The sequence below is a fragment of the Lactuca serriola genome, chromosome 7 (genome assembly GCF_051521515.1).
Source record: "Lactuca serriola cultivar US96UC23 chromosome 7, Lser_US96UC23_V15, whole genome shotgun sequence".
NCBI lineage: Eukaryota > Viridiplantae > Streptophyta > Magnoliopsida > Asterales > Asteraceae > Lactuca > Lactuca serriola.
Genome location: NC_136414.1, coordinates 144,054,203 through 144,071,745, shown reverse-complemented (window position 1 = coordinate 144,071,745; position 17,543 = coordinate 144,054,203). Strand labels below are relative to the sequence as shown.

Here is a 17,543-nt window from a genome sequence, read left to right as displayed (position 1 = left end):
ATCGAAGGACAATCACATTGGAGAGAGATCACTCATGGAAATCAAATAAAATTTGGACTAGGATTTGAGAGTGTCCCTCCTCCCTTTAATCACAATTACACTGTTATTCCCCTGTCTCAAGAAGAAATTGACAGAGAACCTCACATGGTATACGGAAAGTCAGCTTCTGAGCAGGCAATACAGTCTAATAATGAGAGTTTGCATACTAACGTTTCTACTTTAAGTGCAGATATATCAATAGTTCAGGGGGAGGATGAAGCTGAAACTTTTGAGTCAAATAATCATGTGTCTAAGTATGGTGTTAATTCTTGTGATGAGTCTGTGTCAAAAACAAATGCTAATGTTTTTGTGTCTGGTGGTGTTTTATTTCAGTCTGATATTTCTGTGAATGATGATGTTGTTTCTGATCAAACTGATAAATCTGATTTGAATGTCTCTACACCTTCCACATCTGCTTCAAAATCCTGTGATGGATCTTGCAAGTGTGGAAGTGTTAATAATGAAAATAAGAAGAATAAATTTGTCAACAGCAGTGCCAAAACCATTGCTAATAAACAAATTTGTTTTAACTGTGGCACTACTGGACACATTGCAAGAAAATGTATGAACCGGATGTTTGTTTCTCATACAACAAAAAGAGGAGAGAATGAATTTCGGGGACGATCTTTAACTAGAAAAACCCCCAGAACTCATTCTCGAAATGGTGACTTGAAAATGAAAAAGTCTCAAAAGAATAAACAGGTTTTTCGTAAAAACAATAGGAGTTTGCCAAAATCAACTCAGGCTAAGCCTAAGTTGAAATTGCCAAAGAGCAAGACCGGATCTTCAAACTCTTCAAATAGAAAATCCACCGGCTCGAAACAAACTAACAAATTTTCAAAACCTAACTTTCAGTGGATACCAAAATCACCTTCAAAATCAACTTCAGATCAGTCACCATTCACCTCTAAATCAAAAGAAAAGAAAGAATCAAATGAAAAATCTATGAAATGAAAGGGTCAACCCAGGATTGTGATGACATGGGTCCCCAAAACTAAATGATTCCGCTCATCGTGCAGGGATAGTTGCGGAGGAATGTCGTCAGACCTTGGTATGTCGACAGCGGCTGCTCCCGGCACATGACTGGAGACATATCCCAACTGCATGACATTCAAACTTTTAATGGAGGATATGTTTCCTTTGCGGGCGGAGAGGGCGGAAAAATTACTCAAAAAGGAACTGTTTCAAATGGAGTGCTGAATTTTGAGAATGTTAACTTTGCTCCTAAACTGAACCACAGATTGCTGAGTGTATCCCAGATATGTGACAAGGGCTACTCCACTCATTTCACAGATAAGGAGTGTCTGATCTTAAAGCCTGGTATTGTCATCCCTGAAGATTGGATTCTTGTAAGATCTAAGCGGGATGGAAATGCCTACATTATAGACATGAATAGCAATTTCCCGGACGATGTCACTTGTCTCTTCTCCAAAGCTTCTGAACAAAATGCGATGCTGTGGCATCGTCGTCTCGGTCATGCGAATGCAAAGAACTTGAATCGGCTTGCGAAGAATGAACTGTTCCGAGGGTTGCCTATCAAAGATTTCATTACTATTGAAAAATGTGTTTCATGCACTCAGGGAAAACATCATCGGAAACCACACTTTCCAAAGCAGGTAAACTCCATAAGTCAAGTGCTCGAGTTGTTACATATGGATTTATTTGGTCCGGTTAATGTTCTCAGCATAAATCATAACTCATATTGCCTTGTTGTGATAGACGATTACTCTCAATTCAATTAGGTTTTCTTTTTGTCCAACAAAGCTGTGATCCCTGACCTCATCAAAAGATTCATTGTGATGATTGCAAATCAGACCAAAAATCGAGTGAAAGCATTATGTACTGATAATGGAACATAATTCAAAAATGCTACTCTTGACCATTTCTGCGTTGAGAAAGGGATTGTGCGTCAGTTCAGTTCCGTTCGAACACCTCAACAAAACGGGGTTGCCGAACATCGGAATCGAAATCTAAAATACGCTGCAAGGACGATGTTCTATGACTCCAAGCTTCCTGTGTTCTTCTGGGCATAGGCGATTAACATTGCGTGCTACGTTCAGAATCGTGTGCTGATCAACAAAGCCAGAATGAAAACACCGTACGAAATTCTATACGGACACAAGCCATCTGTCAGCTATTTCTGAGTATTTGGCTGCCCTTGCACCCTTCTTCACTTGGAATCCAACCCCAAATTCAATGCAAAAGCCGATGACTGTTACTTTGTTGGTTATGCTGCTCGAAATGCTTACAGGGTTTACAACAAGGAGACAAAACAGATTGTAGAATCTTTCGATGTTCGTTGGCTTAAAGAAAATGAGACAGATGCAAGAGTGGGTCTGATTGGTTATTTGATTACACATCTCTTTTCAAATCATTCAATGTGTTCTCAGGTAATCAAGAAGGATCTACGTCAAATTTGAAGATCATTATTGAAGATGAAGAAGATGAAGTTGTCTACCGACCACCACTGATTTATTCTGATCCTCCAATGGTGCCCTCTGTTCACACTGAATCTTCTGAGTCTTCTCCTCAACAACCTTCTCCTAATGTTGTTGCTACTCCTCTAACTCTAGTGGAAAGAGAGTTCATAAACCACGAGACTTCCGCTGTAACTTCAAATCTAATGGAACTTCTCTTTCCAGAAAGTATTGCTGAAGATTTTGTAGCAGATCCTCCGAACGAACTTTGTTCATCTTCTGTAAATCACACAGCAAATGATGGAGTGGTTAACATTCATACTCTTCCAGTCTCTGTCAATGATATCAGCTACGAGATCCCTGCACGCATTCAGCGCGACCATCCTATAAAGAACGTCATTGGCCAGCTGGGCGCCGATGTTCAAACTAGAAGTCAGAGTGGAGATGTTAATACGTGTCTCTATTCTTGCTTTATTTCTCAGATTGAGCCCAAAAATGTTGAAATGGATCTGAATGAGCCCAGCTGGGTTGAAGCCATGCATGATGAACTTAATCAATTTGAGAAGCTCGGGGTATGGACGTTGGTGGAGCTGCCAAAAGGAAAGAAATTTCTTGACACCCGATGGGTCCTTCGGAATAAACAAGACGACTTCGGTGTAATTGTGCGCAACAAGGCGAGATTAGTGGTTCGAGGGTTTCGGCAAGTTGAGGGTGTTGATTATACGGAAGTTTATGCTCCGGACGCTCGTTTGAAAGCCATTCATATCTTTCTTGCTTATGCTTCCTATATGAACTTCACCGTATACCAAATGGATGTCAAGACGGCTTTCTTGTACGGCAAGGTCAAGGAGGAGATTTACGTTGATCAACCACCCGGTTTCGTTAACTCAAAACTTCCAAACCATGTTTACAAGTTAGACAAAGCTCTGTATGGATTGCATCAAGCTCCTAGAGCTTGGTATGCTACCATGACTCAGTATTTGCTCAACCACGGCTATTCCTGAGGCACCATTGATCAAACCTTATTTCTCAAACATGTCGGTCCAGATCAAATTTTGGTTTAAATTTATGTAGACGACATTATTTTCGGGTCGACAAGCCAACAGCTTTGCAAAGAGTTCGAAGCAGTGATGAAGAATCGTTTCGAGATGAGTTCTCTTGGGGAGATGACCATGTTTATAGGGCTTCAGGTCCAACAATCTTTAACCGGAATCCTTATTCACCAAGCAAAGTATGTGGATGATGTACTGGAGAAGTTTGGGTTCCGAGACGCGAAACCTGCTCTTACACCCATGGCGGAAAGACCTCTTCTGACCCCTGATCTTGAGGGTGAATCCGTAGATCAGACGCATTATCGATCAATGATCGGATCACTCATGTATCTAACTGCCAGTCGCCCAGACATAATGTTTGCGGTCTGTCAATGTGCTTGCTACCAAGCTAATCCTAAACTCTCTCATTTACTTGCTGTTAAACGGATTTTTCGGTATCTCAAAGGGTGCCCAAAACTGGGTCTTTGGTATCCGAAAAATCCAGAATTTGACCTTTACGCTTTTGCAGACAGCAACTATGGCGGGTGTGAGCTTGATAGAAAATCGACTTCTGGAGGATGCCAATTTCTAGGCGATAGATTGGTTTCATGGCAGTGTAAGAAGCAACATACCATTTCCACCTCAACAGCAGAAGCGGAGTATGTCGTTGTGTCTGCTTGTTGTTCACAAGTCATCTAGATCCAACATCAGCTATTGGACTACGGTTTGAATTTTCAAGAAACCCCTCTTTTCTGTGATAATGAGGCTGCCATCCAAATTGCCAAAAACCCGGTCCAGCACTCAAAAACCAAGCACATTGACATCAAGATACATTTTATCAGAGAATGTTATGAGCGTTCGCTCATTCGGCTAGAACAGGTCCGCTCTGATAATAATGTAGCAGATCTGTTCACCAAGCCATTTAACAAAGTTCGATTCGATGTGCTGGTTAATTTTCTAAAAATGATCCGTTTTGAGGATTAATTTTTTTGTCTACCTTAGGATAAATTTGCGCATTTTTTTCTCTCTTTTTATTTTTTTATGCACAAATTTAGGGGGAGAAAATTAGAAAATCCAAAAATAAAAAAATTAGAAAATCCAAAAACATAAAAAATTAGAAAATCCAAAAACAAAAAAAAATTAGAAAATCCAAAAACATAAAAAATTAGAAAATCCAAAAACATTAGAAAATCAGAAAAACAAAAAGAAATTATGTTGGTTATAGAATGTGCCTGAGGGAGATGTTTTGGGAAGTGATATGATCATGTGATAACAGGCAATCTAAGTCTGCGTAACGTACCCAAAGTTGAAGGGTCTATGCTCTGGTTTGATGCGTCGGTAGGCACGAAAATTTTAAATGGACATGACTAGGCAGAGCTGAACTTAGGAAATTTATAGACTTGACAAATCTTGACCTACTTAGATCCGTTTAGCCTGACAATACGACGCTTGGATAGGTTGAGCAGGGAGATATATATGAGAATCTACTCGTCACATTAAATGAACCCATATCTGGAACCGTGGTTTAACTTTTCCTCCATGTGCGGATTCTATCCTTAATTCCGGTATTGATGGGGCAATTGGTAAATTCCGATAAATTAGGTTTGTAGAAAATCATTTTCTTTCTTTCTGTCTGTTAGTCATATGTTACCTCCTCTGCGTGATTGGAAGAGATTCGACCTGGACTGTAACATATGCAACTCTATTTCTCTACATATTATATATATATATATATATATATATATATATATATATATATATGAAATTCCTCTTATCTGTTAGCCATATGCTATCTCCTTTGCGTGACTAACAATCCGACCTGATACACAGCATATGCACTATAAGTGATAATACTCTGAATCTATCTTCTCCCCTAATGATGGTCTGGTCATCCGATGTAAGGAGTACTCTGGAAGTCCTTGATTACCGGGGCATATCTGGAAGCGGGAAACATGTTCCAGTATAATTAAAATTGAACACTCAAAGATTGTCTATAGATCTCGCTGCTCAATTTAGGTGGACAACAATATCCCTGGTCGCCGTCAGCTGAATGGTCCTTAAGATATAGTATCTAGAACTTAGGATCAGATATAATATCTAGGAACTCAGGATCACATTATCTTGTCACTTATAGTATGTCCTAATTTTGTCACAATTTTTCGTGTTTAAGTGGACAACAATACCGACGATCAATCAGACAAAGACGTGAAGATAGAAGGCACTGACAAGCGGATAAAGGTTGTCTAAAAACTTTGATCCCTAAATCTCAATAGGTTAAAACAATTTATATAGGACTAAAATTAAATTTTAATTCCTTGTCGTTAATAGTATTTCCAATTTTATTTTAGTCTATTCTTTTTTTTATTTTTATTTTTTATTTTTATTTTTTATTTTATTTTTATCTTAGTTAATAAGTTTTCTTTTAGTTTTTAATTTTTAAATCCTTAGGAATAATAAATTTAGTCTCTTAAATCCTCACAATGGTTTGCTTTTGAAAAATGGTGAGTATGGGCCTCGGTTTTATTTATTAAAAAGGTGAGGGGGAGGAAATGAAATTATATATATATATATATATATATATATATATATATATATATATAGGGTGTGTGCGGTGAGTTCCTCACCGTCATTGTCTCTTGTCTCAACCGCACACACATCCATTCTCTCTCAAACTCTTTGAATATTCCAATTTTTCTTGAAATCAAAGCATTTACCTGGTAATCTTCATGAACACGACTCAATATTTTGATTATTTTTATGAAAATCTCCCATCGTTTGCTATTGAATCAAGGACAATCTATTTGAATTCGAGTGCAACCGCATACGGCGTGCGCGGCTGTATAATATTATAAGCGGTTGAGCCTGTGCGGCCGCACACGCATAAATGGATACACACTTGCTAGTGTGCGGCTGTGTGCAATTCTATGTGCGGTTGCATCATTTTTTATAATTTTGTCCTAATGATTTTGTGTGTTTATTTTCAGATTAAGATGGGAGACATGGAATTTGCTAAGGCTCACAACTCCGCCATTTTTCTCGAAGACCCTCCTACAGCTCACAATGACTTGAAATTCATTGTGGATGGTTTGAAGAAATCCTGCTTGGTCCATGCTCTAACTACATGCCCTGCTATCTACCAGGGTCTGATTAAGGGTTTCTGGAGGAATGCTTTTATGAAGAAGAATGATCAGGGTGAAAAGTTTGTTGAAGCAACAATCGAAGACAAGAAAATTCAAGTAATAGAGAGCATCATTAGAGAATCTCTCCAAATAGAGGACAGACCTGAGTACACCATGGAGATTGACATTCATCAAACTCAGGATGTCTTAGAGCACATGGGATATGAGGGAACCTTTCCCCCTACAATCAAGAAGTTGCTTCCTCCGTGTTGGAGGTATTTGGCTCATGTGTTCATGAGCCGCATTTCCGGCAGGAGATCAGGAGCAAACAAGATCTCTCTGGCCAATACCGGTGCCATTGCAGCATTGGCTGCAGGATTTGAGTTCAATTTCTCAAAATTTATAATGAATGAAATGATTCTAAACCTTGAAGGGAGCAAAAGGGACAAATTCTTGATGTATCCAAGATTTTTGCAAATCATCCTTAATGTGACTCACCCCGAGCTGCAGAGAGGAAATGATACCTTGGATTTCAAATCCATTGGTCCAAGTGCTTTTGGACTAATGAAACAAAAGAGAGGCGGGAAATTTGTGTTTGAAGGAAAATTTCCATTGATAAAATTTGGAATTTTTAAAGAGAATGATAGAGAAGAATCAGAAGAGCAATCCATTCCGATGAAAAATGAAGATAGTTTTCATTCTCCCTCCGAGCCAAAAGTGGAGGAGATTCATGACTCTCCCACAGCTTGTGTGGCTGATGAGCATGATCTTCAGAAAGCAAATGAATCAAAATCTACTCGAGAGGATGATGATGATGATCTTTATGATGATGTAGAGTTTTTAAAAGAAATTGACTTTACGGGGATCAATGACGACATTCCAACAAACATAGAGTTTGATCTTGGTGATGAAACTTTTGGTTCTTTTCTTGGAATTCCCAGCAGCCGTGTTAATAATGTCGATGAAGTTGTTTCTTCGGCAACCAAGACTAGAGATGAAGGAAATGTTCTCAAGATTCTGCTCTCTTCTTCAAAGCCCTTGGAGGTCGCATCAAGCCAAGGAGATGTGACATCAGAGATTCCTCCCTCTGTGTCATCCATCTCAACTTTTGTTCCAGTCATCCCTGACTCAACTCAACCTCAGACTTCCATGAAAACAAGCCAATCTCTTGCAAGTCTGGAGGTACCCGCTGTAAGAAGTGCACCTCAAGTTCTTTCAACAATCACTGCTATCACTGCTCACTCTCCTCCAAAACAAACTGATGAAGGTCTAAGTACCATGTTTGAGACTGGTGGATCCTCATCCATTCCAGAATATTCTCCCACTCGACCTTCATTAGATGAAGCTTCTATTAGATTGGTAAAACATCTGGCACAATCTAGTCCAACCTCCTCACGCGGGAAAGGAATATCATTTAGGGAGGGACGGACAGGTGATGACAAATCTTCTTTGCCTAATCTTCGAGAGGAGATTGGGATTCTCAGTCAAGAGCTCATCGAAAAGTCAATTCAGATGGATCAGCTCACTACATACATTTTTGAGCTCAGGGCGAAGGATGAAGAAAAGACCAAACAAATTAAAGATCTGCAAACAAGTCTTGGATCCGTATCAGCCAATTATTTCAATCTCAAGAACGTTTTGTACGATGCATTCGGTGAAAAAGTCAAAGCCCTCTTCCAACAGCCACACGGAATAGTTGATCCTCCCACAGTTCAATCACATTCTGCAACTGATGATCTTCCTGTCAACCCACCTGCTCCAAGAACAACCACCATTGTCAACAGGTTTGAAAAAGAACCAGAAGGAAGCAGAGCCAGAATCACAATCAAACTGGGCAAAAGAATTGTAACTACCAATCAAAGCGAAGACCTTTTATTCATGAAAAACTCTAATGAAAATCGCAAGGCAAAAGACCATGTTTTGACCGTAACATATTTGAAGAAAAGAAAGTTCGGTGACGAGTATGGAGACAGATCCGGAATCCGAATGTGGGCCTTTGATCCAGAGACGAATTTGTGGGTTGTAAAGCGAAACTCAGGAGTATCTGAGTGTTACAAAAGCACCCACGATTTCAACTCTTGGACCAAAAATGATCTAGCCGAATTATCCAGGGCCCCATTCCATAATCCCACTGAAGATCCCAGTGTCTCTAACTTCAAAAGGTTTCTAGACAAACAAGTCAGAGAAAATTTTCCATCAATGAAGACTGCAAGAGCTTTATATAGAAAAGACAAAGAAGTTCTTGATCCGGAATCAAGCGAACCCATGAAGATCATACTCTGGCCTGCAACTAAGCAACAAAAGGAAATTCCTATCCCTCAACACTTTCATGAGGGATATCTTGATAATATGGAATTTTGGGCCTATGATGACGAAACTGCAACTGTTGCCATTAAACTCAAGGATCGAGAACAATTTCTGAGATTGATAAATGCCAAAGATCTTCTTCGATTTAGAGAGAGGGATATCCGGACTCTAGCTCGTCATCAGATCATTTGCAGAAAAAACGTCATGGAAGCTGCTGCTAAAGAATTCACTGCAATGGTGGCTACAATCATCAATGGAAGAATGTGGATAGGCTTGATGGGAAGATCGGATCTAAAGTTGTATGAGAAGCCAGCCGAGAAGCCAAATGAATGAAGTTCAACACTATGCTAGTCTCAAACCAAGGGGGAGATTGAAGGTCCATAATATTGTGGTTTGAGCTAGGCATAAATTTTGTATAGATCTAATCAGGGTGTCAGTGTTTGTATAGTAATGTAGTGACTTGAACTTGTATGTGTGCAGCCACACATGTGTGTGCGGCCGCACACACGTGTATGGCTGCACACTCATGTGCTGGTGGGGGTACTATTTATAGTAACTTATTTGTGTCAGATTGTACTTTTGGGGTTGATCACTGCTGTGATTGTACTTTCTCAAGGTGTACTTGACATTTATTCGTAATAGATGTGTGCATGCTTGATCTTACTTCTACTTCTTCTACATTTCACTTTGATTGCAATTAACTTCATTGATTACTGAATTGGATCCATAATTTTTTGGACTAACACTTATTAGGAAAAGCGATATTTTTGGGTCCCTCGGTGATTTAAGTTTATGTATGAAAACCAGGCGCCTGGTCCAGACTAAATTAATACGTTCGATTTTGTAGTCTAAATTTATGACAAATTGGGAAATCGGGAAACAAATAAATGAACTTGAGATTGATCATTTAATCCATAACTCAGTTTATACGATATCTTGTAAAACGAAGGAATGCCTGATTACTTATCTTAGGGTCAACGTTTGATTTAAATCAGAGTTCGACAGTGGCTTTGGAAAGCACTCTTTGTTGTTTAGTTCAAGGTCTATACTTGCAGTTGTAGTTACAGACTTATCCAAGTAGGAGACTATTAGATTAAGTTGTTTAAGCAATAACTAAATTAGTATATTCTTGTAACTGGAAGCAAAGTCCTTTTTAGGTTGCCCTCATAACTAAAACTTGATTAGAATGACATTTATAAAAAGAGTATGATTTATTAGATTATTATATGATTAATAAACTAATTGAAAATTATGAGGAAATGATTTATTAATATATTATATGATTATATATTAACCGGAAATAGATAGTTGATTTGTTAATTTGTTATGTGATTAATAAATTAATATGATATCAATTGTTAAAATAATCGATTTGTTAATTTATATGATTAATAAATTAACATGACATCAATTAGAATTGATTAATTATTAATCAGAATTAATCTTGAATTAAATTGGGATTAATTGGAATTAACTGAAGATGCAAGAGGTGAATTGCAATTGTTCAATAGTTGAACAAAAGAGGCAATCTAGAACCATCCTAGGGTGGACATTTTGAGAGCTCTTCAAGGGTTTCCAGAAGCCTCTCGGATGTTAATAATGAAAGGATTTGAATTGGAATTAAATCCATTATTTAATTATTCAAATCTTGTTTTGTCCCTAAGTTACCTAAACTATAAATAAGGCCCATTGGGCATCAATTTTCGTAAATACTCTTGCTTAGAAGCTTATGAACGAAATTTATACATCTCCTCAAATGTCTTCTAGTTCTAGAGTTTGGGTATGAGTCATTAGAGTCACCATCCTTTTGGTGCTAGCTTTCAAAGCTCTTCAAATGAAGGATTGAAGCAACTTGTTTGCTATAACAAGTTTGAGATGTGTATCTTTAGTTTCTAATTTTCGAAATTACTAGGATGTATATTAGATTTTGTTATTCAAAGTATGTTGCCTTAATGTGAAGACATGTATCCTTTTAGGTTGCATGTGTCCTTAATTGCTAAGTGTTTTCCGCATATTTTGTTGTAACCTAATAATTGTTTGAGGTTCAATTCTTGTGGTATTATAGTACTTGTATCTATTTTTCGGTGGCGGTTGGCAATGACTAATGGTGGCCGATGTGGGAGCCGGAGGGGGAGTGCAAGTGAGTTTAAATCGATTAATTCATTTCCTTTAACTAAAAAATAATAAAAAGAAAAAAGAAAATAATAAAAATATTATAGTCATTTTCTATTACGGTACAAATAAAAATAAGATAAAAAATAAATAAATAAATAAATAAAGACACTACAAATTTTGGAATGTCAAAAGATGATTTCAATAATTTCTCCTAAACAGCTCTCAACCTCCGATTCTCCCGATTTCCGACTCTCACAGCGGTCTCATCACCGTTGGTCTCGGGCTGTCGTCGAAACGCAGTCAGCCAATCACGAATCAGGGATTTCTGTTTGACGCAGACGCCATCACGACTCTTAATCTCACACTCGACCTTCCAATTAGTTCTGCAGAATGGAAACAGAAGAAACCAGATTGAACTCTGAAATAAAAGAGAAAATTTTCCCCATTTTTTCACATTTCATGGCAAGGTTAGTGCTGTTTTCCGTTCATAACAAAAACAAATATTCATGCCTACATTCTCTTTAAAAATTTATGTAATGTAACACTTAGGGTTACCAAATATGAGGAGCTAGTAGCTGCAGGGAATAGATTTCTTGATATCTTGCGTCAAACTCTTGGTGAATTTCTTCAATTTCTTGTTTTTTGTTAAACAGAGGAAAAAAATTGAAGTTTCCCTGATCTAAAATTACATAATTTATGCAGATTTCATTCGAAGACCCTCTATTGATAACACATCACAACTCTTTGTCAATGATGAAATTATGCACCAAGCTTGGAGACTAATTCTATAGCTCCTTTGATTACATTATAAAGGTTGTGTATGTTGGTAATGACGATCCTACCCTTTGTACACACCCCTGTTTCATCATGTCCAATCAATAGCTTAACAATTAAGTATGCCATGGAAATTGTGAAAGAGTTAAGGTAATACTTTTTTTTTTAATATCTAACACAAAATAACAATATACATTGTGAAATTATGACAGTGAAATATTATTTAACATTCATTTTAACTTTTATGTTCCTGTTAATACTGGTTAGGCAGAAGGCATCATGCAAGTTTTTTTCAGAAATTTTCGAACAATATGACATCACAAGAAGTGAGTATTCATTCGTTGATTTATATGTTTTGAACTTGTTCACCTTCATTGTCCTATAAACAAGTTGCAAAGATATAATTTGTTAGAAGTAGAATATAAGGTATTTGATAGTAATAGAATTTGGATTTATTATGGATTGTGTATGTTTATTTTACGTACTAGGTGTGAGACCCATGGTTTATTTAAAAAAAAATTAATATAAATTCAAAATATTTGAGAAGTTTGAATTTATAAGAAAAGTGAAAATTGAATTATAAAAATTAAAGTGTTTTTTTTCTCTTTTAAATTTAAACAAATAATTTAAATAAATAAATAAAGGAAATAAATGAAACTTTAATTTAGTAATTTTGAAATTAGAAGGAAAGTCCATTAATAAAATTGATATGCATTTATTATTAGATTTAAATAATATTTGACATTTAATAAAATAGAAAAACCATAAAATGACAAGTGGAATAAAAATTAATTTAAAATTACTATAAAATTACATGTGGCAAATTGAATTAGAGTATGACAAGTAGCAAAAAAACCTTCATTTATTAGAGTAGATTTATTTATATTTCTTCCATTAGTTTATAACCCGTAACCACGGTTATAAAATTAAACTTTCGTATTAAAAAATCAAAATTATTAATCAATTATTTTAAATAAATTATTACTTAAGAGATATTTTTTTAGTTATATAAAATTATAATCGTTGATTTAAATAAATACGTGGAGTTATATCATTTTATAATTTATATTAATTTTATTTAATTTTTTAATCTAACGTTATTAATTTAATATAATTAAAGAAAGAAATTTTAAATTTTGAAATTTAAAATGAAGAATCAATTATTAATTTAATAAAGTTAGAGTGGAAAATTAAAAATTTGAAATTTGAAATGAATATTTAATAGGTTGACAAGTGGCATGATAAATTATATATAACATTAATGAGGGTTCTAATTGCATGACATTTGTCAATATGAGATTAAACATATTCTTTTATTAGAATAGGGAGATATATAATATTAATGAGGGTTCTAATTGCATGACACTTGTCAATATGAGATTAAACTTATTCTTTTATTAGAATAGGGAGATGTGTTTGGGTTTTAATAAATTCATTTTGGAATAATCCTCATGGACACTTTATGTTTTAGACACTAAACAAAAAGCACGTTACGGAAGAGTATACGATTGTTCAAGACCTTGAGTGATTACCAAAATTAGTGAAATATGAGTTTTTGTACGTATCCATCTGATTTATGGATAATATCAACAAAAATTGTGGTTTTAGCAATTGAAAAAAAAGTATTGAGAAAAATCATTGGACAGTTCGAGGTAGGGATGAGCATTTGAACCTCTGGATCGGACCTGGACTCGGTAGCCTCAATAGGTCCGGTCCAAGGCCCGCCAATTTCTGCCTAACCGGTCTGGTCCAAGAGACAATCCGGTTCAATCTAAATGCTCACCCCTACGTCGTAATAGATAAACTAGCTTCCAAATGCTCACCCTTACGTCGTCATAGATAAACTAGCTTTCGGTAGGGTTTCAAGGAGTTGTACCGTAAACACCTAAAGTTGTATCGGTCCAATGGGTACAAGAACCGAAAAACCCAGGACCTGGACTCGGTGAGCCTCAACAGGTTCAGTCCAAGGTCCACCAATTTCTACCAAACCAGTCTAGTCCCGTTCAGTCCAAATTCACACCCCTAGTTCGAGTAGTGTGCCAACACATACCAAGACATGTATCACTTTTGAAAGGTATGATGAGGTTTTGCTAAAAGGGTAAATCGAGTCCAAAATGTGTTGTACTATTCAAAATATTGAAGAAAATTAGATCACAAACTTTCAAGCTTGATTTTGCCATTAATACTTTTCATACATGCTACTAAAAGAAATGTCTTGGAAATGCTCATGATGTCACTCGTTCCAAAGACTTGATAGTTACCTTGAATATATGGTTAAAAAGTTAGTATACTACAGACACATGTTTTCTATCTAGCATGTAATAATGTAATTGTGTATTCCATTGGGGATGAAACATTATCAACTTCATGGTAACTATCTTCGGTGAAAAAAGCCGGTTGTTTAGGTGGAGGCAATGCCCCCTCACTAATGAGCATCAGAACTACTGACAACATAGTTGGTCTATCTTCTGCATGATGTTGCACACACAATAATCCAACATGTATTGATCGTAGTACTTCAGACATGACACAAGAGTTGCGTAAACATGCACTCACGAGTTCAATGGACTTTCCTTCTTTATATAGTCTCCACGCCTGAATAAATCCAAATATCAGAAAAATATGTTAGTGTATCCTATATCAGTATGATACAGTCTTATAAAGGGTATGATACAGTCTTATAAAGGGCTATATATGTTGGAATTCTCATTATCTCCACAAGGGTTCTTTTGGAGAGTTAATATAAGCCTCAACATATATTTACAAAATATAGTTATTTCTTGTCCTTTTTAGTCTACAAGATTAACTTACATGTCCAAGAAGGTTGTCACTATGACCCTCATGAGAGAATCCTCTGTTTTTCTTCCCACTCACAATCTCCAACACAACAACACCGAAGCTAAAAACATCTGACTTTATAGAGATACGCCCATGTACTGCATACTCCGGAGAAATGTATCCACTGCAACCAAATTTATTTAATAAAAAAAGATTAGTGGAATTTTGAATTCGCATTCATTTGTATTGCATAATGTTTTATGGATTCTTACTGTGTTCCAAGGACCTTCTTTGTCTTAGCAATGGCATCTTGTCCTACAAACTTTCGAGCTAGGCCAAAGTCAGATATCTTTGGATTCATTTCACTATCCAACAAGATATTACCTGCCTTGAGATCTCTATGGATGATTTGAAGGCGTGAATCTTGATGTAGATAAAGAATACCTCGAGCTATACCATGGATAATGTGAAAACGTTGAGGCCAATCAAGCATCGAACTTCTAGTTTCATCTGTGAAATACGAATTACTTAGTTTATGCATGTTGTTACAAATGAGAAAGCAAGGCATTAGAACGAGTCAAACCAAATAGAAACGAGTCCAAGCTTTTGTGATCCATGTATTCATAAATTAGAATCCTTTCATTTCCATGAATGCAATATCCAAGAAGCTTCACAAGATTTCGATGCTGAAGTTTGGCAATACAAATGACTTCATTTTGGAACTCATCAAGTCCTTGTTGGGATGTTTCTGAGAGCCGCTTTACAGCGACTACTCTCCCGTTTTCCAACACACCCTACATATAAATATTGGAGATAATTATTCGAATATTACTTGGTTAATAAAGACATGTATTGCATTTTATCTCAAAAGAATCATCAGGTTAATTACCTTGTAAACGGGACCAAAACCACCTTCTCCAATCTTGTTATCAATGTTAAAGTTATTGGTAGCCTCAGCTATTTTAATCAGGCTAAAAAACGGTAGCTCATCAAGGTTTTCCATGTGAACACTCATATGATCTTTATCCTTGCTTCCTACAAAAAAAACTCATCTTCAATTTCTCATGTTTACACGAATCTGCCAAAAATCATACTCTTAAAAACACTTAATTGGTAATGTTAAGTGTTAACTTGTTCATGTTTCATTTCTTGAAGAAGAATCAATCACTTGTTTTACCTCTTCCCATTTTATGAAGCCTTCTCATTCTCTTTATACATGCATATACTACTGCAGCCAGAAGCAATGCAACTGATGAAACTGATAGCACCATGGCAAGTTCTCCCTTCTTCTTGTTGAAGCCGAATTTCCCTTTTCCTAATGAATATTAAAATAATTAGTAAAGTTACAAATCAAAACGAATACATTCAACCTTTACAATAAAATTTGTATACCTGATAACTCAGAGGCTGCCATTCTTATGTAAAGTTCTTGATGATCATCATCATATTCTCTAACATCCATAAGCTCATCAAACCAAAGCAAACATCCACTTCCACCATTTCTGATATCTAAATGAGCAAAAGCAGAACAAGAACAATTCATTCTACAAACCACCTCACATTCTCCAAGATTCATACTCTTGTTATACCATGAGCCACGTGTATCTGGAAAAATCACTCCTGAAATTTTATGAAACACATCCGAATTCGAAGTCCTACAATCTAAATTATCTAATGCCTTTTTACGTTGACACCCATTTGACCAATCCCATGCATTCCATTCTTCATGGACTTTTGGTTCAAAACCTTCCAAACAACTACAAGGAAGAGAACTTTTAATACTACAGCTTCCAAAAGGACCACATGGTCCATAACGACTACAAGAATCAACTAACACATTCCCATACCCGACCCATTCTTGGGTTCTTTTAATCCACTGTAGCCTTCGTGCTATGCCATCCCACACCAAAATAAACCTTTGAATAGACGTTGGACTCTTAACTTTATATGTATAATATATTTCTTTCTCATTGAGAACAAATTCTACGTAGAAAATTGGATTCATGTTGTCTACAGGAAGACCTTGAAACCCAATACCATTCCATGGTCCAATCCTGATCCACGTTTGAACATCTTGAGCTTCTCCCACAAAAATCTGTGGATACCCATTTGTGTCTACCCAAAATTTATGCAAACCTTTAGAAGGATCATTAGGGTTTTTCCATGATGTTAAGAACCACTCTCTTCCTGATATCAAATCTTTCCCTAGTTTCACTCCTGGAAGTAAAGTGTTACCAGGGTAATCAAAGCTTTGCCAGATGAGTTTTTCTTTGTTTCTATATAACTCATCCCACACCACAAGATTTCCATTGTCTAAAAGCTGTGCAACGGGGTTAATAACGGAAGATATAGTCAAGTTGGATGACCAAATGAGCGTATTGTTTCCACTTGATATCATTAGGGTTCCTTGTTTAGTGACATGAAAGACACCAGATGTGTCGCTGATTGGTGTCTCCCTGTTTGCAACCCATACAACTGTAAAAGTTGATATCTTCTTGTACCATATTCCTAGGTAGCGATTCTTGGACTTTCCTGGGCTAAAAAAGCCGAGTTCGTACATCTCACCATGTGAAACAATGGTGTTTCCATCTTTGATTGGTTGGTTTATATGTAATCTATCTACTGTAGAAGAACATGACAAGATGAAGAATGTAAGGCCGGAGAGCAACACAAGGATAATGCGATAAACCTCCATTGATGAATGATGATGTGTTCTTGAAATGATGGTAGACGTATATACTTTTGGTAGAAAAATTGTAGCGTACTTTTGTTAGTCGACTCTTTTCAACCACGAAAGACTATTCAACTTCCCATCAAATAACATAGAAAACGTACTTTGAAAATTAGCAACACATCTTTGACTTGATACCTCAGCTTTGAAAACTTGACTTGTAGACATTTACATATGGAAATTTAATATGCTTAATATGCTTGTATATTTTGTTTCTACTCATTTGCAACTT

General features: G+C 36.4%; 2 protein-coding genes and 1 long non-coding RNA gene across 3 annotated transcripts; 2 read left to right on the top strand and 1 right to left on the bottom strand.

The window, feature by feature from the left end:
- The first annotated feature begins 1,118 nt into the window (after positions 1–1,118).
- On the top strand, positions 1,119–3,460 carry LOC145064424 (uncharacterized). The gene is made up of 5 exons (XM_079011881.1): positions 1,119–1,655; positions 2,073–2,137; positions 2,291–2,382; positions 2,430–2,888; positions 2,991–3,460. The coding sequence occupies exons 1-5, from the start codon at positions 1,119–1,121 to the stop codon at positions 3,458–3,460; spliced, it is 1,623 nt and encodes a 540-aa protein (XP_078868007.1).
- A 7,770-nt stretch (positions 3,461–11,230) lies between these two features.
- Positions 11,231–12,298, top strand: LOC145062549 (uncharacterized). Its single transcript, XR_013687601.1, has 4 exons — positions 11,231–11,495; positions 11,578–11,645; positions 11,731–11,952; positions 12,070–12,298. It is a non-coding gene; the product is annotated as an uncharacterized LOC145062549 (long non-coding RNA).
- A 1,631-nt stretch (positions 12,299–13,929) lies between these two features.
- LOC145062311 (G-type lectin S-receptor-like serine/threonine-protein kinase At4g27290) lies at positions 13,930–17,333 on the bottom strand. The gene is made up of 7 exons (XM_079009927.1): positions 15,973–17,333; positions 15,758–15,895; positions 15,470–15,615; positions 15,164–15,374; positions 14,853–15,090; positions 14,614–14,764; positions 13,930–14,397 (listed from the first exon to the last, which is right to left on the bottom strand). The coding sequence occupies exons 1-7, from the start codon at positions 17,273–17,275 to the stop codon at positions 14,110–14,112; spliced, it is 2,475 nt and encodes an 824-aa protein (XP_078866053.1). The 5' UTR covers positions 17,276–17,333; the 3' UTR covers positions 13,930–14,109.
- Positions 17,334–17,543: the final 210 nt, after the last annotated feature.